Consider the following 22,876-nt stretch of genomic DNA (forward strand, 5'->3'; position numbering starts at 1 on the left):
TCATTTTTAAAATTACACTGTTCACAGGCACATAGCAATCGAATATATGATACGCTACCCTTTGTACGGTTGAACAGYTCATCTCACACACTAGCAAAGTAAATCAGTAAGGCATCCAAGGATACCCTGGAATACCACCAGGATATTGGGAGAACTATAAAAGACAGATATTTGCTATTAAAATAGACTACAATATTCCAAACGACACCAYAACTCTAATACATCTTGTCAAAAGCTAATAAACTGAAAGGCTTGGTAGTGTTTAGCATATTGAAACTTTACTTCCTTCTTTCGCAGACCATAATCAGAAGATTATTCYATTTTCTAATTCACTACTTAGCTTGGAAAGTCTCTAAGAAGAGACCTGTGTTTTCCTGAAGAACTAGGCTCTGCATTACATTCTGGTATATATAGTARTTAATATTTGTGTTAAAGGTGATATACCTAAGCAATATAGTGGGGTAAAGGCTGCCTCAGACAGTACTGAGGTCTCTGGCTAATCACTAATACCATTTTGTTTAGAGAGTGTTTGGGTTTTCCTTGGAGGTTTTGATCCAGACCTGACTGGATCAAATCCTGCTTTGTAAATGAGATGCTCTGAAATCAGCCTAAGGAGGATGGCTATGGGCTTTTTTTCATGTGCTTCATACTGACTTTATGTAAAATCATCTTATCTTGAGTAGAAACAGTGCACAGTCCTTTAATTAAATCAGCCCTAAGTTTTGCCTGAATGATTAATAAAATGAGAAAATTCTGTCTTGCTATGAAAGCACTGTTCTTTTGTATTCTTTCATTCTTTTATATTCCTAAACCTCTTCTTCAAATCAGATCCCCAAGTTGATATTTGTTCCTTTGGGCTCACCTAAGAACGATAATCTGTGGCTAAATCAAGTTAATTTTCTTTTGTCACAAAACTCCAAAACAAAACAAAAAAATGCAATAAAAATAACCATTTTTTGTTGTTGTTGTTCACGAAGCATGGCATTTTCATGGCTAAAATTGCCCAAGGGAATGGAGAAATTAATTTCAATAAATTGGATTTTATGGGTATAAAAGACCTCTGAATAAATGAAAAACTATGAGATGACATTTGGATCAAAGGAGATATACCCATTGACTTTAATGGATGTTGAACCGGATCTTTGATTAACRAATTGCATTATTATGAAGTAATGGTGAGGCAGCAACACTAACGGGAAAACATAACAAGGAAGAGGATTAAGAAAGCCATTTCGGGATGTGAGGAGAGGGAGAATATTCAATATAGCCCAGATTTTAAGCTGTGCTGCAATGAAACAATTAATCTSGGAAGCAGTGTCTACATTTTGAAGATATCTTCTGCTTACATGCTGCTCACAAATCTCACACAAACATCACTACAYGGCTCAACACTTCTGCTCATTAGCACTGCCTATAGACTCTGCACCTATTTGCTCTTAGGAGTCTACCTTATATAAGGTAAACACAAACTCACAGACCTCCGTTTATTGCTTTGATGCACCTGTTGCTATTTCTGATAACATGAACGGAAGGTYTGCAGAGAAATGAAAAGCAAAACACAGGTTCTGCAAGTTCACGACCACCGGATAAACACTGATACCATATATTTGTACATGTGACAGTGGGACTGTTTACTGAAGTCTTYTAACGTGTTACGACAAATGGAGAATTTTTTCAATAAATGCAATTAACTGGTAAACTCCTGAATAGTATGGTTCCTGGGGAACTTAAAAAATGTATGTTTTATTATTTTATATATACTTATATAAAATATATCCAATATATAAATATAAATAGTTAAATTATATTATATATATACATACATAAACCAATAAATATGTATTTATATTAAATATATATAAATAATAAATTCATTCAAAACCAGCAGAATGATAAATCAACCTTTTCTGTTTCTGCTTATTTTGGTTTCAGTTCAAAGTATTTTGTAAATTATGGTAATATTGTATGGGCAAAAGCCTGCTCTAAATGGTATGACTGAAATCAGTAGTCACTCTACTGACATGAATAAATTTATATAATTATGAGGCCAAAACAGATCAGGCACAACTGCTAAAATGTTCGCAGATCCAGAAGTAAGAAAGGGACATTTACATCGCAGGATCTGTGCAGGTCACTTTCTTATTGCCCTCTGCATTCTGGCAAATTTGGAGAGGAGGCACAACTGTAAGACTGGTGTCAGCTCCCATGACTGCACATTGCTGCTCTCTGGTCTGCCCAGTGCCACAGCACTCGGAGCTGCCGGGGCTGGTCGTCACCTGGGTGGAGGCGGCCGGGTAAGTTTTTCCATTACATCAGTCTCCTGATCCAACCGACCGTGCAGCTCCGAGAGCACTTGCACCAGCGCAGGAAGTGACTGCAACACACACTGAGGTGTCCRTAAGTCAACCCACTACCACCACGAAAGCTCAGGACTATTATTCACTTTTGGCATTTTTGCTTTACATGAGTATTTAGAATCACTTGTCTTTTCTTAGGATTTCTGTTGTGAATAGAAAACGCTTACATCATTGCACAAAACATGGGAGGAAACGGACAAGCTCTGTGAAAGTCACTAAGTGGGGGTCCACCACCAGTACAGACAAGAATCAGAGTATCACATAGGAAGGACAAGAGCATTACAGAATCGTACTAGGAACAGGATGAAATTCAAGATCCTAAAGCGCTTGCAACCATGCGCTGAGAGAATAATGATATGGATTTGTGCTGAGGATATTATCTGGAAATAGCAGTGGACCAGGAAGGATGTGGACATACTGGTGGTTCCTAAGCTACCTGCAACCTCTGATGTATGGAAACAYGGAAAAGGCAAGGTTTATCTTGAGATGCATCACGGAAGATCTCTCTGGCAGAGATGTCATTAAGCAGAAATGCTGTTCTGTCTAAATAAGTGACCAAAAAAGGAGAAGGGACAAGCAGGCTAACTASTAGGTTTAGCTACCTGGAGAAAATTATTAAAAAGATTACATGACCTAATTGCTTGTGATCACAGAATAAAGAGAATCAGGAAACATTTTTTYCTGAAGATTAAAAACACAGAGAAGTCATAGGATTCACTTTCCATTCAAAGAACRGGCCACAAAGCTGCCATGAAGTCTTCTACAATGAATACTTCCCTCTCTAAAATAACTGTATTCGCATTAATGTCTATTTTTTGACCTCTTCTGACCACCCATCCCTCTCTGCATAAAAATTTGCACCAGACACTGATGAATATTCAATATTCAACAACTAATTAATTTTTTTGCTGTTTTCATTGCTTTGAACAAAAAGCTGATTTGGGTGCTTTTAGGTTTTCATACAAATCCTACCTCTGCAGCTCTCATTCCTACACTTAATTAATTGCATTATTATTTATGACTGCACTGCATACTACTTCAAGTTTTAATTTGGTCCTCTAAAAAACAGCCTGTGGCTGTATTCATGGACGTTATCCCTCATCGTTTGTCTTTTCTGAAATAATGTTATTTGTTCAAATCTTGTAGCTTGCTTTTTATACAGCTAATGCTATGTCTTTGTCTCTTTCTCCCTTTTTCCCTTCTGACTTTTTTCTTTTTAAACTTCTCCTAACTTCATTCTGATTTGTAACTCATGGATGTTTCAAGGACTCACATTGCTGATTATCATCCTTCCATTCTCATTAGTCCAGATATTAATTTTATTCCAAAGGTCATATGGTCTGTATGTCCAGTGGGCACAGTAGTTGGCTTGTGCTCATACACAATATATCTTTCTCCTTAACTGAAACTCATGAGCCTTCTAGTGCCCTTTGTATGAAGATTGGCCTTTACYATCTCCAGAATATTGGTAAAATTTGTCCTGTCTCTACTAAAATCCTAATTTGTTCTCTAACCACTTTACTGTTCCCATTCTCTATTTTTCTCTGACTTCCAAAATTCCTGCTGTCTACAGAAACTAAGATCTGTTACCAATGCACAAGAAGTAGCATAACTCTCCTATAGCTGTACTACYGCACTGCCTTGTTTACTTTCGTAAGTTTGGTTTAAAATTGCCATCTGATTTTTAAAACACTCTTAGGTTTGCTCCACCCGCTTTTGCCTCTGATATGCCACTATTTCCCCATCTATAAAATATTTCATTTCTTTTAATAAAGTGCTTAGAGATGAGAGGATAAAAAGCACAACACTATTAACATTAACAACATGAATATTATCTTTCCAACTGGGTTGGCATCCATGTCTTATCTCTTCAGATTCAATTTGCTCTTCAGAATATTTCTAAGTTGGTGCTTCATTTTCTACCTGTCCCATTTTCTGGAACTTGCCCATCCCTGTTCCCTTTTCCCACCCATTCCATCTTAGTCACTTCTTTTTTAAACATTTCTCAGTAACATTTTCTCTGATCTCTTCTGCTTAGAAGAGACTAAATCTATTCTGTGATGTTGTGTCTATATTAAAAAGTGAAAAGCTGTATGAGGTGTTGGAAAGAATATATTTCTTCTCATTTATTTTTCCAAAAGTAACACAAAATTTTCTATAAAGCATTAGATGTACAAAAGATAGAAACAGAAATTACAGTAATCACTRCTAAAATAAATGCTAAGATATTACATTACCACAAAATCTTGGCAGAATCAGCTAATTATGGTTGGCACAGATGGATTATCTGGATCCTTCTGTGAGAATCCTCTGATTTTCATTGCATCTTCCTGGAGAGAGTTGTCCTAAACTCTATGTTTTTAGGTTGAAAAATTCTATCATTTATAGGCACGAGATCTAGGAACTGTTGTGCCTGCTTTTAAGGTCTCCAGTTCTGAAGATTCTTTAAAATTTGGACAGCTTTTATAGGAAAATCTCCAGAATGACTAAATGAGCCACCTTGTGCCACCTAAATAGGGCTCATTATTCATATCCGTTAGGATACAACATCTAACTACCTGATCTACTCTGTTTCCTTAACACCCCAGGTTCAGTGCACAGAACAATGTAAACGAAGTTGCTGTGTGTAGGACTTCATTCTCATCTACTGAAGAAACTGAAATGTGGCAGGAGAACAAAACAGGAAACTGCAGAAAAAGAAAGGATGAGCTTAGAGTAATCAGATGCTGCTTCAACCTGCCTTCTGCCCCTGTCTCTGCCACTGATCTCTAACATGGTGCTAAGACTAGGAAAAAAGCATTTTCAGAAATGGGTTCCCAGGAACGCTGTTCGTTTTTCGACAGTGTCCCTCACCTGAGATAATGGACTGCATCCAAAGTTTTGCTATTAATATATGGCATGAGATAAAATCCTAAGTGCTCTGCAAAATCAGACCCTTGCTTTCTCAGAATTGCCACCTACAGTTAGCTTACTCCCCTGAGTGCTTTGGTGTTAATCTGTGTGCCTCAATACCACACGTGCAAACCAGGCATGAGAGTGCCTCTTCACCTGATGAGTGATATATAATCATTAACATTCGCAACTGATTGAGAAATCAGAATGACACCACAGAAAAGCCTGTGAGGAAATGAGCAATACTGAAAAGCCTGTTATTCAACAMATGCTAGCCATCCTATGCACTGAATGAGTCAGGGATTCTGTGGGAAAAGAAACCCCAAACAAKACATGATGATGCCCTAATTCAACTCACAAAGGAAAACAAATTCATATTGCATGGGCAACAATAAATACAGCATTTCCTTTTCTTGAATATCTGACTTCGCACCTACAACACTATTTGCATGTAGTATTTCTCTCTCTTCATTGAAGAGTCACAAACAGCTGTAACATATTGACCAGATAGCTGCCACAAACTGTTATATATATTAGGAACAAACTATCTCCCAAATGACTTGAGTTCATTTTCTTTGCATGTATGAAATCATATTTAGAAAAGCAAGGTTCCCCTGCACTTTAAAAGGAGTTAGTGCATGCATGTCTATTTTGCATGTGCAAAGGAAAATTTTGCACGYACAATGGGTATACATACAAATGGATTTTGATTGCAACGTAAGTATTGCCTTTAGAAAATTGTGTCCCATTAAATAATTCATAYTATTCTCCTAGTAAAAGAAATCTGAAAATGTCTAGTGAGAAACTAAATTAGCGAAAGTGAGGATTCAGAGAATATTATCTTCTGTGTTGCAATGGTAACACTTTATTATTGCTTTATACAGAAAACAAATTGGATAATTTGTAGCTCAGATAAGCCTGGACTTAATATAGCCATAAAGGTTGTTAGGGAAAATGGGACCATGCATTGCCCTGCCTCGATGATGGCTGCAGATGCAGAGTGGGACTGCACTAGTTCTCCCTTTGCAAAAGGTAGATGCAGGTTTGGCTCCAGCAGCTRTAATAAACTGGTTACCAGAGCGATTTGCAGTGTGGGGAGGTTGGAACTGGGAAACAGCTCTAAGAAATCACTCCATCCCATCCAGATAGAAGAGGAGCCAGGCAAATTTTGAAAACCTGCTGGGCAAGATGCAACTCTATTTCAAGGCTCAGGCCAGTTAGTCCTGCCTAACTGACAGTGCAGGATGGCACTCTTATGATGAGAGAAATTCCAAAAGAATATATGATTTTATAGAAGGCAGCAAGGAATACTTGAGCTGCAAATTGTGAATAGTGCTGCTAGCTCACAACTACTGTTGAGAATGGGATCAAATCCATTAYACACTGAAGATCTAAATGAAATAGCTGAGCAACGAGGAAATTACATAGAAAAAATTCTGTGAAGGTGATGTGTTGGGAGTGAATTAYTGTAGCTTTATGGAAACTGTTCTTCCAAGTGTCCTCTCCATCCTCAAACTCTGAACAGGATTCCTGTTTGTTCCTGGAGTTGTACTGACTGAGACTAGCATATAGGTCTTGGCCTTATTATCTGTTAGTTTATAATATCTACTACCAGATGACTTGATGAGAAATTACATTTTAAAAAGCTTGATATTAATTTAAAACCTACATGGTTTTGCTCATTATTTCTGAGACAGCTTATTCAACTCGTATTCAGCAGCTACAGCAAAGTCTGCTGACCCCACTGATGAGGTAATCAATTATGCTGGACCAAAAAACAAACTGGTAACTAGAAAGAAAGGAAGCCTATGGTTTCATACAGAGCCAGAGAAAACAGAAAGAGCATTTGGCAAATGACAGGACAAAACACTGTGTTTCTAGGYTCCAAGAAAATATATTTTAAAATTGTATTAAATATGATTTACAAAATCAATGTTCTTCTATGCTGGACAGCTTTATTTAGAGTGAATGAAGACGAAACAGGGCACACATCCAAAGCTGTGGCTCTATAGGCATGTGGCACTCTGGAATGGAGGTTTATATGCCAGCAACTGCAATTATCCCAAAGAGTAATGATTTAACATTCTGCGATGTCTACGGTGTAAGAAATATAGGCTATACTTCTATATCTCAGCCATCTGAATTCCAGGTTTAAATTCTGCTTTTAAAAAGACTGCAGCACAGCTTGCTGCTGTGTGCACATTGGAGAATAAAAATGATTAATTCTGCCCATCAGTGAAGTTTTCGCTTATGAGTATCACAAGCCTTTGCTGTGTGCAACAGAAAAAAAAATCATGTATGTACTTAGTTTMAAATCCTCATTTAAAAATGTAACAATGCTAATTACTAAACACTGGAAAATTTGAATAAATCATCATCAAATGCTGATATAAAAGACCCCAACTAACTTAAACCTAAATGTATTTACCAGATTTTTTTTTAATGCATGGTTTTACAATCCTCATTTCAGAAAAATTTTCATGTTAAAATTAACAGAAAGTAATTGGCAAAGAAGTAAATCAAACTGGAAATATATAACCTAATATGAGCTCCCATGATGAGTTGAATATCTGAAAAAAGAGCAGAATAATCAGTTCCTCACTGCAGGACAGAGAGAGGCAAAGGGTGTCTTGAAGAAAAAGATTTCCTTTTGGAACGACCACAGCAGGAGTCGGAGGAAGCTTTGCACCCAGGGACCTAATGTTGTCTGTTAAGCTAACAAAACTAGACTGGAAGAAGAAAAAAGTAAGGCTTCATCTTTTCATCCTCTTCCACTTCACTGCTTATCTCCCTAGTGCTTATCCCAGTTTTCTTTTTCTGAGGGTTTTTTCTCCCTCCTCCCCTTTCTTCCTTCTTTCYTTCCTTCCTTCCTTTCTTTTTCAATCCCGACACGGGCATCCCCGCAGGTATGTGCTGCCAGCTGTGTCCCTGCCTGTCCCGTTGGCACCGTCACACTCCGCATTTACACACCACGCCACACAGGACCCGAAAGGGATCGGCAACGCAGCGCCGCACGTCCCAAACGGCGCCGCGAGGCCGCGCGGCGGCTACGGGCCGAGCGGCACCGATGGCGCAGGCCAGCCTGAGCCCTCGCCAGCGCCACCGGTCACACTGCAGGACGCAAAGGCCTCAAAAGCAGGGCGACGCCACAGGAGAACGCTGAAAGGAACTGTGCGAGTAGCAGTACTCAGCAGGGCTGCTGGTTGCCCCTTTGCTGTAAGCGCAGGGCTTGGTGTGACTTTTGAGGACCCCCCAGCAGCAATTTCTGGAGAACGTGCTCCAGGATGCCTGCACTGGACAGACAAATTGCAAGATTACGGCTGTATGGATGTGTTCTGTATACCAAAATGCAATGGCCAGGCTACGTACTGAACTGAAGGCTAAACCAACAGCAAGAATACAATATACACAACATAGACAGGCTGTTCTTGAATTTATCTGTGGCAAAATTCCAGTGTAATGTATTATTCCTCCTAGGATTTGTGCCAAATTCCTTCCTTAGCTACACTGCCTCAGACCTGCCCTGCATAACTTGAACTATAACTTGAACAGTAATTTTTACACTAATACTAGATAAGCAACAATGAACAATAACTTATAAATTGTAATCTATAAGCTGCAGAGATACAGTGAGAGAGATTTAACCAAATGTCTCAGGCCAGCACACTGTTCTATCTGGAGTTCAAGGGACTTTGGGAGTAGGACTCCATCCACAGGGAATGTGTTGCAAGGACCACACACCTGAATGAAGTACCACTAAAATAAAGATAATCTAGCGATTATCTGTAGCTCATTAGGCTGAAAATATCTGCATTTTTTAGAATTTCCTTGTCGTCTTAAAAATCTATGTTGAATAAGCGTTCATGCAATTCAAACGAACAAAATCAAATATTCTTGGTCAAGTTAGCTTGCTGTATCACTGGGCAATTTGCCTTATTTTATCCACTAATGGCGTATGTAGAAATAGGAAAAATCTACATTTTAAGCCTTGAAATATAACTTTATGAATCCATATTTCAGTGTGTGCATTGTACGCCTACACCAGGGAATACTTTCAAAAAATAAAAATAAACTTTCAAACTTTGAATGCACTTCAAGGGTCAAGAAGCAATGGGAACAAATGCATTATTTAATCATAAAAAACACACTCGCTTCAGTGCAAGACTGAGGAGAGAACTCAGACTCCCAGAGGCAAGTGAAGTGAGGGCTGCTTTGAGGGACTGCTGCAAACAGGATTGGCGCTGAGCTTTCTCGCAGCCTTGCCTCTGCCTGGGAGAGGTGGGAAGGTTGAAGAGGTGGAGAAGACTGGCAGCTGTTAATAAGAATGAGCTGCCATTTTCTCAGGAGCAGGGAAACGGAGACGAAAAATGGTGGAGAGCTTTTTACTAACAAAAAATAAACCTATTATTAAAAGCTGAGTAGAAAGATCATCAAAAACATGGGGCAACTCACACACTCCTTTAATTCTGATAAAATTCTTACCCTTTTTAATGGCATATTGTTACTAGCTAGATCTTCATTGCAGTCTCTGTATTTCTCCTTCATCCTCATTAAGAATTAGCTCTGTTTCTTACCTGCCTGACAGAGGCCTGCTCTACTTACTGTGACTTAAAGATAATACTAACTTTTAAAAAATGCTCACAATAATCATCAACTATGGTATGCTTACCCTGAGGTAGTTGAGGGTGAAGTTTGTCAGACCCATTCGAGTGATGTTTTTGGACAGCTGCTCCAGCACCTGAGGGTCTTGTGCCTAAACATCAGAGGAAAAAAGAATTTTCATTTTGCCTTTTGTTTGTTTTTCTTTATGCGCTCGGCAGAGGCAGGGGAGAGTTGTTCCTACAGAAAAACCACATTCGGAGACTAAATTTAAGTCACAGGGTTACCATAACTACTGTTCTGCTGTTTGAACAGCAAAATGCAAAACCTCATGAAATTGGAGCAGAATAAAGACTGTTTTCCAATGTCTTTCTTCTATCCCTGCTCATCCAACAGACCAAGAAGATCTGGTCATGGAGAAGAGAGCAAACAAGCAGATTGCTTGGAGGAGCCTACCAAAGAGCTTTTTGAGGGAAGAGCATATCTATAGACTTCCATTTGGTTGGGAGTCCCAATAGACTAAACAGATAAAGGCAGGAATAAGGAAGGTTTCACTTTCTTTTTGTGGATAAGAAACTGAAGCAGAGAGAGCGCAAGAGTCCTCACTCAATGAGGTGCTGCAGTAGGCACCTACAGTGGATCTAATCATGTAAATGATGTTAAATGCAGCCTTGAGAATCCTTATGATATAGGTTATTTTCCCCAGAATCAAACAGGAAAAAATCAGAGACCAGTTCTTCTCTGACCCAGCCAGAAGCCCACCTGCAGGATCAGGCTTCACTTTAAAATGAGATCAGTCTCATTGCTAAAATTAGTATCTGCTGGTTGTTGGCCAACCCTCTTTGAATCACAGCCCCCTAAATACAAAACACTGCTCTTGGCCATCCTCATTTTCTCTTAATGGGATGCTGTTGAAAAGTTCTGAAGATTAGCCCTCTGAAATAAAAGAAATCCCTAGGAAAGAAATGGTGGGCCAGATTTTCAAAGGTATTTCTTCAGGCCTGTAATAGGATTTTCAAAAAAGTCCAAGCTGCTTAAATCTTTTAAAACTCCTCACTAGCAATCTATCTGTATTGTGAGATAGCAGAGTAACTCAGTAATGTCAAAATAAGGTTTGACCCTATGTTCTTACTGTCTCTAAAGCCATAGTCCTACAATTAATTAATTAATTAATTAGCCCTACTAATATGAATGTTTCTACAGTGCAGAACTGAAAGTGGCAATAATACTCTGTATTTTTTCTCCTCAATAGTTTACCTCCTAGTATTTTGATGTCAACCTGTAGAATATTTAATATTTTAATGTTCCAATGTTTATATACCAAAAAAAAMCTTGAAATTTGAAAAAACAAGAACTAGATTAAATTTCTAAAAGTTTCTCAGTAAATGTATAGTGTTTACCTGTGTTCCGTCTCACGCAGGAGTGAAATTAGTTTGCTTTATTTAAAGATTAATTTCAGTTTTTATGGAGAATCCTGAAAATTCACTGTATTTAATGCACAATATTAATAAGAACAGATTTTGGCCTCAAATCATACAGACCATCGAATGGGATTAAATGAAAAAACTATATGCTAAAACGAAATGAAAATACAGCAATAGAACACCAAGAAACAGAAGAGTGACGAAAGAACATGTAAACGGATGTGGTTGCAGGCAAAACAAAATATTTATAGTTAATTGCCTTGGGTGTGAAATTTGCTAGAGTTCTTTATAAACCTAATCACATCTCTTTGCATTAGGTCAAGTGAAAAAAGGATTACTTACATGCATGGCTAGAATGCTGCGTGGGACTAATTCTCTGTACTGCCTAATAGTAAAGTGCCATGTTTTTATTCTCATAAGATCATCAAAAGTAAACTCCAAGATAAGACGTCCTTCTGTGCATACCTAGAATACATAAAATACATGAAATAAATACCCAGGAATTTTGTTTTCAATGAAATTGTATCTTCAATTAATTTAAACAACACTCAGAAATAACAGAGCAGTATCCTATTGTTCATCTCTGTGAGACTAATTGTTTCTCTTTCTCTTGAGGAGAGAAAAAGCAATGTGGGAAAATGACTTCATAGGCCTTCTTGTGGAGACAGTAACTATAGATACTATAGATTTTATAGCATTTATACACAAAGAGCACTGTATGCACTAAATCTTTTTTTATTGCATCAATTCTCTTTCCCTCTCAATTCACTACCGCTAATTAATAACTCAACCTTTCAATGCAGGTGACTGTGGTGCAATTGCCCACATTGATGTCAAGTTGCTGAATTAGTCATTCCCTACCTCTTTTATGTTGATCTGCCTTCACAACAGACTGGTATATAAACCAGTTTTTATATCCAGCTGGAGTACATAGTGCMTTGTAGGGTTATGGTCAAACCTGATTTTTTTCCTCCCCCCCCCCCACCTCAATTTGCCTTTCCCAGTCATTCTTGTCTTTTCCAAGTATTCTTGACTTCTCCAGGCATTTTATCCCATTTTTATTTCTTATCTGCTTTTATTAATCCCCCTGCAAAGGAAAGCCAGGCTGCAGCGTGCCCCGTCGGGCTGCATCAGCTGCACTGCCACAGCAGGTTCGAGAGCCGGGGGAGCGGCGGAGATGCTCTGAAACAGCCAGGCAGAGCCCCCGTCCAGCAGCCTAGGAAAGGAGAAACCGTAACACGGGAATAAATGCAGCAAGTGGGAACTACCTGAAGATGACAAATAAAATATAATACTGGCGACTTTTAAGCAGCTGCCCACAACTGCATGTGGAAAAACTGCTATAGTGCTATTTGAAATGCAAAATATACTCCTCACACGGCTTCCTGCCTCAGGGTACCATGGAGTATTGTAAATCACGCCTGGTCTGAAAACTAGCTACCTCTGGTTATTTTCCTCATATCTGGGCGTTTAGCTTTACAACTGCTGCTCAAAGTGCAGGGTACAGAGATGGGGCAGAAGGCGCAATTGGTGCAATGTCTGTACAGAGCAGAGCCCAAACACTCGCCTGATCCCCTCCAGTTTGAAGGAAGCTTCTTGCAACTTTAGTTTTAATTCAGGTAGTCTCGGCTGAACAGCTAGCCAGGCTAGGCACTGCTGAGGCTCTCTACAGCCCCTGAACTGAGGTCTGTCTAGCTCCCACTATGGCAATGTGTGGTCCTTCTGGTTAACAGTTCACTGAGCGTCACTGCAGTTTTTTCTCTTAGTTGTTTCCGCAAAAACAGGTAATTTTAGTAGACGTGTTACATAGAAGAATCATTGAAGGCCTATGAAGAAGAATCTTGCAACAGGTTCTCATCTGCCCATTTCAGCATCCCTCACTGCCTTCAAATGTTTTATGTGACTCATTTTGTCATTTGACTCTGATTTTGACTTTCATATTGGCTGCACGATGATAAAAGATTACACATATATATGCACACACACAACATAGGGATTCATACAAGAGAAATGTTTTCTCATATTGATGTTACTGTGTTGAGGCCAAAGATCCTGGTTACTAAGCAATTAACATGAAAATACTTTGGGTTTAAAATAATTTTTATAATAATACCTGTGGCTTCTCCAATGTTTCTTCTGTAAAGCTCAAAAAACCACAGCCCTTAACAGATTTATTTTATACACTGGCATTAAAAAAATTTTAATAGAAAAACTGGAACACATACCTCATATCACAGTGGTGAAAATGTATACATCTTAAAAAAAGAATTTTATTTCCTTATGCAGAGAAGAATTTTATGTATCACTTTTAATCAATAAAATTGGCACCGTTCTCATATTAAACCAGCCTCTCTCTTTCTTCCCCCCCCCCCTTTTTTTAAAGCTGCCTTTTACATAGAATCCAAAAAATCAAAAGGGTCTCCAATTAAGAAAACATTTTCTGTTGTGCCGAATTCATGTTAGCGCACTGTGAGCTCTGACATTTTGTTTCTGTGGTAACCAAAATCAGCTGATTAGTTGGCATGGCAACAGAAAAGATGTAATCCCAGCAGACACACTCTAATCAATGCCCCCAGCACAGATGGTCTCCGGAGGATCAACAAGAAAGAGGCTGGCAGGCATTCAGCACGTCACGTGGTTGCTCTAGACTAGGCCAGGAAAAAACTAAAAAAGAACATTTCTCAAACTAACCAATAGCTTTTTAACCCCTTCACTGCACTTATTAACGGGAGGAAATTCAACGGCTGGCACCTCCGAAAAATAACTTCGGTCCTGCTCCCTATCGCTCGGCTTGCCCATTTTCTAGCGTAATGCGTCCTCTAAAACTCCTCGGCTTTTATTAATGACTGTTTCTCAAACCTGATTTTTTAGATGAAAAGAAATGCAAAGCTTAAAGAAATGAGAAAAACGCGCAAGACTGTTAGTAAGACTCACCACTGTGAGTTTTAAGTGCTGCACTTACAAAATACGGACTATCAACCCRTTGTTGGGCACAGAAAAATATTCTAACAAAAGATGTTCACTGCTGCACARGTAAAGCTCACCTCTGCAATCTATCAGGACACATAAAAATTACTGACATCAGAAAAACAGTCTGATCACATACAAAGTTTGAGTGTCAGTAAACAGTGAGAATACAGACACAGGCTTAGGAGCTCTCTTAATGCTTTCCTTTACGTGGAGGAAAAAAAAGAAATATCTGCCAGATAAACCAAGGTGGTAGTTAGGACTTGAAGCTCTTCTTTTATTGTAATTCATGCTACTGAACTGTATTCTACTTTTGTGTAGTATTTATTTATACCTTGATAAAATATATTTTAAAGTCTTTTCCTCACTTTACAGGGACTAACAGGCCTCTAAAGACAAGCTGGACTATTTATATTCTTACAGTTAGGCATGTGCTCAGCTATATTTGTTTTAAAAAGAATTAGAAATGCCATTTTATATATTCATTCAGTACTGCAGTATGCAGGGAGTTGCTCTAACTGGGAAAATGTCGAAAGGAATAAAATGCAGCTGTGCGTTCCTGATTCAACACATGATGAGAACTGCTTCAGCCCATTGTATTAGAAGTTAGTATGTTTGTAGCTTACAAGTTGCTTGTGAAAYTGAAACAGCTATTGCACAAGTACAGTCAGCCTGTTTTGCACACAAAACATATCTTTGCAAAAGATTCAGTGGGGCAAATTCAGACACGCTGTAAAGAGCTGCACCCAGGCAGGCAGCGTGCCGCCTGCTACGGGCGGGCTGTGTTTGCTCCAGCACCAGTGCTGCAAGGGTTAACTGTTCTTCCTTTGGGTACAAAACCTCTGGTGTCTTTGGTAGCTTTGCTCAAAGTTACACATGCACAGCTGAGACAATACTAGACTCTAATGTATTTCTGAAGGAGAGTAATACATTCTTTCCCCCTTATTCTATCAACAACTGTGTTTTATTTCAAACTTGTTTTCACTAACAAAGCCATTTTTTAAACACATAGCAATTAAAAAAAATTACTTTTCTCCTACCATCCAAATTATACCCCCATGTGAACTTTTCTAAAGAGATACCAGGGTTTATGCTCGAATCCCCAGTAGGAATATCATTGCTGAGGCATGCGGTGTGCTCCTGGAAGACTGCAGTGCACACGGGGAGTCTCGGGGACTGCAGCGGGACTGCTGCGCGCRGCGCGGCACCGAGGCCTCTGCGCCGGGCTCCCCTCGCGCAAAGCGTGCACGCAGCCCGGTCCTGCTCCAGTGTACGTCTGACTTCGTCTCAGCTGCACGCTATCTCCCTTTCCAAAGTAACAGCACTGGAACGTGGTATAATGATAATGCAAAAGAAACTAAGTGAATCGACAAACGTATGTTTTACTTACTGATTGCAAAAAAAGCCCTTCTTATTTAATATTGCATTAAAGCTAACACAAAGGGAAATGACATGGAAATCTGGTTAGGGAGCCACGCAGAGGGGAAAAGCAGCTACCATATATCCTCTTCGTTTCCTCTACACACAGCTACCACGCACGGCTCTTCATGAGCAGCGAGCTGGGAAGGAGGTGCCCCCTAGGACTCTAAGAGGTGCCCCCTAGGGCTCTCCGGCCTCTTTGCACATCTCTTCCTCTCTGCATTTGAGTCGGTCTGCGGAAGTCACAGGGGGGCTGGAGTGGGACGGCTGGAACAAACATACCATTAAACGCACGCCTCAGTTCACTGGTGCTAAGGACGCGAGCGGCTCCTCTCGCTGTTGTTTGAGCCCTGCTCCAAGAGGCATAGAGATGTCAGGGAAGAAGACGCTACAAAGGATTGGGACTTGAATACATGATAAAACCGCGTATGCCACGTGAGCACTGCTCGCGGTGCTGGCAACTGCCAGTGCCTTTTTTGACTCTACAACCTCTGCAGTCCCATAGGCTAAAGGTGAGGTGGGCACGTTAACTCCTCCTGACGCCCCTTCTCCTTTAAGCTTTTTTTCCATGCAAAGGGTGAAATTCGTACAGATGAAGAGGCACAAGATGGAAGAGTGTCAGTTCTTTTTAAATTAGTGAAGTGGGCTTTTCCATTTTGACAACTACTTTACTGATTTTTTTTCAATATAAGATTTTTTTTTAATTCGGTATTTTACATCTTTCTTTTATAAATACTTTACATCAATTTAATTACAGGAATTAGCTGCAGGACTGGAATTGACCAAAACATGAAGATAACTCACTACTGATTACAAGTATTGAATATGCACTAACTGCCTGATCCCGAGCACGCTTAAATCAATTGAATCCTTCCATTGGCTTCACTGCCCTTTGGGCCAGCATCCTAYTATATTAAATCACTATTTGCATACAGATTTACAGTCCTTGGACTGAGCAAGTATCAAACATAAAGCATACTATCCAGAAGGGTAGGTAGCAGCAATGTAAAATCTCATTGTTGCTTTAAAATCAAGCCAAGAGAAAAGGAGATGGGCAGGTTGAATTTAATTCGCCTACATCCGATGTCTCTGGCAAGTTGGCATTACGTGCTCCTCTGCAATCTTTCTGGGAGAACTGCAGAAGATGCCCACAGAATTTTCCAGTCACGTAAATAGTAATTAAAGGGCTTCAAGGGTTTGCAGTATTAGAAATAATCTCAGTCAGTCAGTATTTTTCACCCTTATATATGCTGAAGAARAAAAAAACAAAACAAAAACCAACAACATGCTGTATTGAGTCGTCCCTGTTACCTTGGTAAACATGGGTTTTCCATGCTGAGTGACCATGGTGCATTGATCACAGTCCACTGTGATGGATGAGTTGTGGTATGACTCTTTTGAGTGCTTGAGAATGTAATACAGGTCTGTTACACCTCCTTCAAAGACAGTGCTAAAATAACGAGGAATGAGGGTCCTTCCAATTGCTGTGAGGAAAATACAAAGCAGAATTCAGCAAATGTGCTAAGTTAGGAAATTTCAAACCATTTGCTAACAGAACATGAATAAGTTTAGTGCAATGAAATTAAACTTTCAATTAAAGAATATAATAACATGTTCTCTCTCTGCTGTAGAAATGACGTTGTGCCTGCTTCCATTGAAATCAATGAAAATAGCTTACTCTGCTCAGAGGGAGTGGGCTCATCTTATTCAGTCTTTTTACATTGATGGAGACTTAGAGTCACTCTTGAAACAATTTTTTTTGTCCCAAAGCAATTATTATACAGGAAGCCACATGGTGTCACTTGTGATTGAAAGTTGGATGTTACTTATAAATGTATAAATACAAATGGTGAGCATTTACAGAAATATATTTGCACACCCAAAAAGGCAAAGCATATCTTYAGAGAAGGTTTGTGCACACAAATATGTTTATATGTCTTAATGTATATATCTGTATGTACCCACACATATACACCACCTCTTCCCCACCACACTCACACTAGATTGAATAGGAGGGCTATTGCTGAGAAATCAAAGTCCTGGAGACTTTTTTTTAGAAAAAGGAGAATGTAATATAATATATATAATACAATATATGACCAGGTGGCCTGGCACCATTCCTGTCAYAGGCTAGGAAGTCTGAGCAGACACCTTAACTAGCTTATGCACACTTCTTAAATCTTTAACTATGGGCTCAGTGGATAGAAATCTGCAATACTTGGACAAAATTCTCACTGAAGTCACACCACTAAATACAACAGCAGTTTCGGATAAGGATTACAGGACCTAACTCCAAATAAGTAATAGTAATAGTATTTCAGATGTACTGACTAGCCAAAGCATAGACATCAAAGGCAATTATCTGGCATGCAACTGATGTTTTCCTTCTTCTTTTTTACAGATAAATTTGGATGCAACCACAAGCTTGGTATGACAGAGTAACATTTTAGTTTTTTAATAGACCAATACTTTCATATTGAATGACTCATTCCTTTGCATACACTAATTAATCCACAGTAACTCTGACTGGTGGATACACAGAAATTACCTCCATTTTACAGAGGGAAAAAGCAAGACCTAAGTGTTTCTGAACAATGAGACAGAAAAGCCATCATCAACAGGCAAGATTATAGTTCCTAATTTTTACTTATCTATTAGGACTATGTGGTGATTCATGCCACTCTCATTTGCTGTATGCTTTTGAGGGTAATTTCTAAAAAAAAGCTTATCTTCATAGGAGTTTTGGCAGCATACAAACAACGGTCCCTGGTCCTAAAAATATATTTGCAAGTGGGTGTTGTAAATTAAAAGTATGGTGTTTTCACAGACGTAGTTCTGTGAAACCTGTCTCTGCTCTGTGCATTACATTCTCAAATACCGCATGTGCAATCATAATGCACATTACATAATGAAAGTATACAAACATAGAAAATAAAGCCTTGTTAAAGATTTCACTATTAGATATTAACATAATTTAATGTATAAAAATATATTGCACTTTCTGGATGTGTCTGACCATTCAAAGAATATTTTAAATGACTCTTCTGCAACTCAAGCTCCCCCCAAAAGCATCCACTCAAAAGCATCTATTAATTATCTACAGTCTTTTAATTTAATTTAAATAAACTGAAGTTCAGTGTTTCAGCATAAGACTGTACTGAAGCTTTAGCTCATTTTTTTCATGTTGCTTAGTATGGTATATAGTAAAATACAAAATTTACCCATCAAGTTAATTTCTTGCTCCCCTAAGGCTAATTAGTGCAAATTAAATTTCCTGCTAATCATCCTAAGCAGTGAATGTGTGATATGAAAATCCAGCAATTCTTACCGATTGTGATAAACCTATATTCATGTTATTTATGCAATGCACAGCTATCTTGAAAGTATTTTAACTGCAGTTTATAGACAGGTCTCAAGGTAGCATGGTCATATGGTATTGCTTTCTGCCTTGTTTCCAGCAGCTACAGCACACTGAGGAAGGCAAGAAATACATTAAATACCTTATTCTTATTACTTCCCCTGGCAAGCAATCTCTGTGTTTGCTACAGAAATATTATGCCACCGTGAATAACAAAGTGGGAGACCTAGAAGGATGAAGAGGAGTAGAAGTGTACAAAAGGATATGCCTCATGGAATCTGATTTTCCAATAGCAATGTGTAGGCAGACCTGTCTGTGAAACTGAAATAACTAATGTGAATGTCCAGCATAAACAATTATATCTCACATTCACCTCCAGGAGAAACATTCATGGAAATGTGTTTTAATAAGCAGACCTGTCCTCTGCTCGCTAGGTTGCCTTGCCGTAGAATACTGAATCAGGTTCAAGGTTTTAGTCCTTTTCCTGAAGCAGTCAAGGGCTGAAAACCTCATTTCAATTCTAGGATAAAGACGAAACTCTCTACAGTGGAAATAAAGCTTGTTTGTGCAGGAGACGACATTTCCAAGAACAACATAAGGCTGTGGAACGAATGCTTTTAAAATCTAGCGACCATCACAAACTTTATGTATTTGAAGTGCAAAGGGCCTGCCCTGACTTCTCCYCCTCCAGCAGGCCGCTGCGAGCAGGCAGGCACGCGCGTGGGTGCCCCCAGCCCGCCGCAGGCACGCGGCTCTCGCYCGGGCAGCGGGATGCGAACGTGACGGCTGTGCCCTGCCCTGCCCCTCCTGCCGTCGGCAGAGGCACTCCGCGGTGGACGTGCACGCTCCTCTGCGCCTGCCACTGTAAAGTCTCAACGGCTTTATGGCAACCTCACAGGACCTCTGCCAGGCAGGGAAGTCAGCTGAAGGCTTCTTCCTAGGGAGACTCAACGCGGTGTGAAGGAAGGGTAGTGGGACAACTTGATAACCACAGCCACTTCACAAGGATGCAGTTTAGCCATCTTTGGGCCAGAAATGTGAACTCGCATAGTGCAGACCACAGAGCAAGCTCTATGTTAGGAAAGCAGCCACAGATTCATACCTGCACCTACTTGAATATTAAGAGGCTCCAACAGTGACATACCCAGAAAAGGCCTTTTCACAGTGTGAGCTCTGACTCCCCAAAYTGCGAGATACTGGATGCGCTGTAAATGAGAAGGAAAATTCACCTGCCCCTCAGCACTCAGGCATAAATTCCAGATCACTGCAATGCTGCCTTAAATTACCAGTTTGTCACAGACAGCATCCTTCATTCCTGAGTATCTGAGGATGTACCATCTCCCATGAGAAGTGGGCACTGTCCCTTAACGTTTGCTTCATTTGTGCTAGCAAATCCCCAGATAGCAAAGCAAACTGACAAAGAGGAGCTGGATTTAGCAACAGGTAATAGTTATTTATATGAAAATGTCTACAAGAAAGGCATATCTGAAGTGACTATTTCGCACAAAATGTAATGCCAGCATCAACTGGAATGACATACCTTTAGCCTATTCAGTGGTGTAACTGCATGGCTACACATGATTTTGTACACCTTTCAGGTAAATCAAAGACCAAAATACAATTTCAGAATTGAAGTAACATGGGTAGATTTGCAACATTCCCCAGAATACAACAGGTCCAAAAAAATCAATTAATCTGGTCTATGAACATAGGCAAGAAGCTTTATAGGTCAGTAATGGTTATATTTTATAGGATTTCTTAAGTACAATTCCTGGGAGAATTCTAAAGAAAAGTATAAAAGAATCTGAAATATTAAATGGCCTGTGGTGTGCCTCTCAGGGAGGTAGAAAGTTATGTCATGCTCAAGCCTTTTGGCCTTGGCAAGCAATGAAAATGATTAGAGTGCACTTCTATCATGCTGATCCTAGCATGATATTATGCTCTTATTCTCATGTTGCCCTTTCATTTATTTCCCATCTYAAGTATGTTTGCCTCAATGTAAAACGGTTTATCTTCCCAGGAAAGTGTTTAAGATATTCTTCCATCATAAATTAAACCAAAAAAAGTCGAAAGATCTCTAGGTGAGAATGGCTGTAACTTGTGAAGTTCAGGGTTTTTGCAAACCTTAGACTAGGCCTGGGAAAAAGCAAATTAAAAAAATACCTTGTAATAGAATTGTGGTACCGTCACACACCATATGGTGGTGGTACTGTTTTTTTTCCCAAGGAAGATTCAAATAAAACAGAAAGTAAACATGTTTTCATAGTTCACAGGAAACTGGTATTATTTGAGGGCTAGGAATAGAAGAACACTTCCTCCCTTTGTGTCCCAAAGATAGGCTGTCCAGCCTGAATGCCCTCTCTGCAGCATGAGGGTTCACGGCCTTTTTTCAGAAGCAGGGCTTGATACCAAACCCCTCCTTYGTTCAGGGAACTTGCCATATCTTGCCTTTACAAGGCAAACTCTCAGGGGCAGACACTTACATTTGGCATGTATATATATATATACAGCATGTGAGATAGCTAGAAAATTGATATATAATCTGTAGGCATTCAAACCATGGAAGTGTTAATCAGTAAAATAAAAATTGTGCTTTTGTTGCTTCCAGACTGGTTTTTGCAGCTCTGAAGCTTGCACAGTCCCACRTCTTAAATCAGAGCTACGATATTAAATAAGCAAACAGACACAAATATAAATATATAGAATATAAAAAAGCTTTTAAAAATGCATGGAATCAGCACCAGAATTACAAAAATGCCCTATGCCTACCTAYAGCTTAAACAAGAGCTGCTTGAAGCTGTGGTGCAAGCTGCAGCTGATTATCTCCCGGACACGTTGCACAGGGCTTGAGGGACTCCACTGCTTGGGGCTGAGGAGGTTTTTTGGCTCCCAACCCAAAGTACTTGGTTGTCCTGTAAAGCTCCAGCTCCATGAGAGTATCCTATTTTAGCTGCTATCACAGTTGGATCTCAGTGATTAAATGGAGAGGCTAAACCCCCCTTAGCCAGACCTAGGGGCTAGGGGACTCAGGAAATGGCTCCTCACTGACTGCAAATGAGCTTTCCTGGGCACTGTGGAAGAAAGCCTGAGCTTGCCATTTGCTCTTAATTGACATTTCTGGGCTCTGTTATTTGAAATCAGTGTGGGCCTTGTTTTGGCATGTTCATTTATATATGTTTTTGTAACTGGAATAAATAAAGAAATCAAACCATTTTGGATTGATACAGAGATATCATTGCTGTTATTCTGCCTATAATATGAGTTTACTTTCATTTTATTAGCCCAAATTTGTCTCAGTGAAGTACCACATCGGACGTGTCCTCCTCAGTCATAGTCTAGCTGGGGGAGATGTGGAGGGAGGTATATGCACTATCTACGAGCTTTATTGAGCAGCCTCATCAACGGAGAAGGGCGATGGAGAGCACAATTCAGTGACTGAAGCTGGTCAAGAGTAAAGCTCCAGATTTAGATGCAATGATTTGCTCTCTGGAAGAGCTGCAAAGCAGCCTGCTGATGTGAACACCCTCCGCATTTAAACGCCTTATCTGGTGAGTGGATCCAAACCCAAACAAAATGAATTTGTCAATTCCCAGAAAAAGCTGTTGTCAGATTTGATAGGTATGGCACGAAAGGCAGTGAAAAGGCAGTCTAATAAGTCCAAAATCTGCCTCAGAAATGTGTGGGCAATGTTGATTAAGCCACCCACATGCATCCAAGACAGAATCTGGCGCACACAGACCTGTCCTATTTTTTTTCCTTATCTAGTGGGTAAGATTGGACTCCAGACATTTAGTCAAGTGATACAACATTTACAAAATAAATATTAAAATGGGTAATAAATTTAAAATTATYTCATAGGA

At 39.5% G+C, this 22,876-nt stretch overlaps 1 protein-coding gene across 11 annotated transcripts in view; it reads right to left on the minus strand.

Moving 5' to 3' along the window:
• Positions 1 to 22,876, minus strand: part of LDB2 (LIM domain binding 2) — a 217,794-nt gene that overhangs the window by 35,221 nt on the left and 159,697 nt on the right. For all 11 annotated transcript variants that reach the window (XM_085304276.1, XM_085304275.1, XM_085304274.1 and 8 more), the window contains 3 exons: positions 16,970 to 17,142; positions 11,615 to 11,737; positions 9,919 to 10,002 (listed from right to left, as the gene is read on the minus strand). In XM_085304276.1, the coding sequence (XP_085160402.1) occupies positions 9,919 to 10,002; positions 11,615 to 11,737; positions 16,970 to 17,142 (380 nt within the window). The remainder of the gene's footprint in view (positions 1 to 9,918; positions 10,003 to 11,614; positions 11,738 to 16,969; positions 17,143 to 22,876) is intronic.

Source organism: Rhea americana, unplaced genomic scaffold (assembly GCF_003343005.1).
Source record: "Rhea americana isolate MKP2758 unplaced genomic scaffold, rheAme1 scaffold_205, whole genome shotgun sequence".
NCBI classification, from domain to species: Eukaryota; Metazoa; Chordata; class Aves; order Rheiformes; family Rheidae; genus Rhea; species Rhea americana.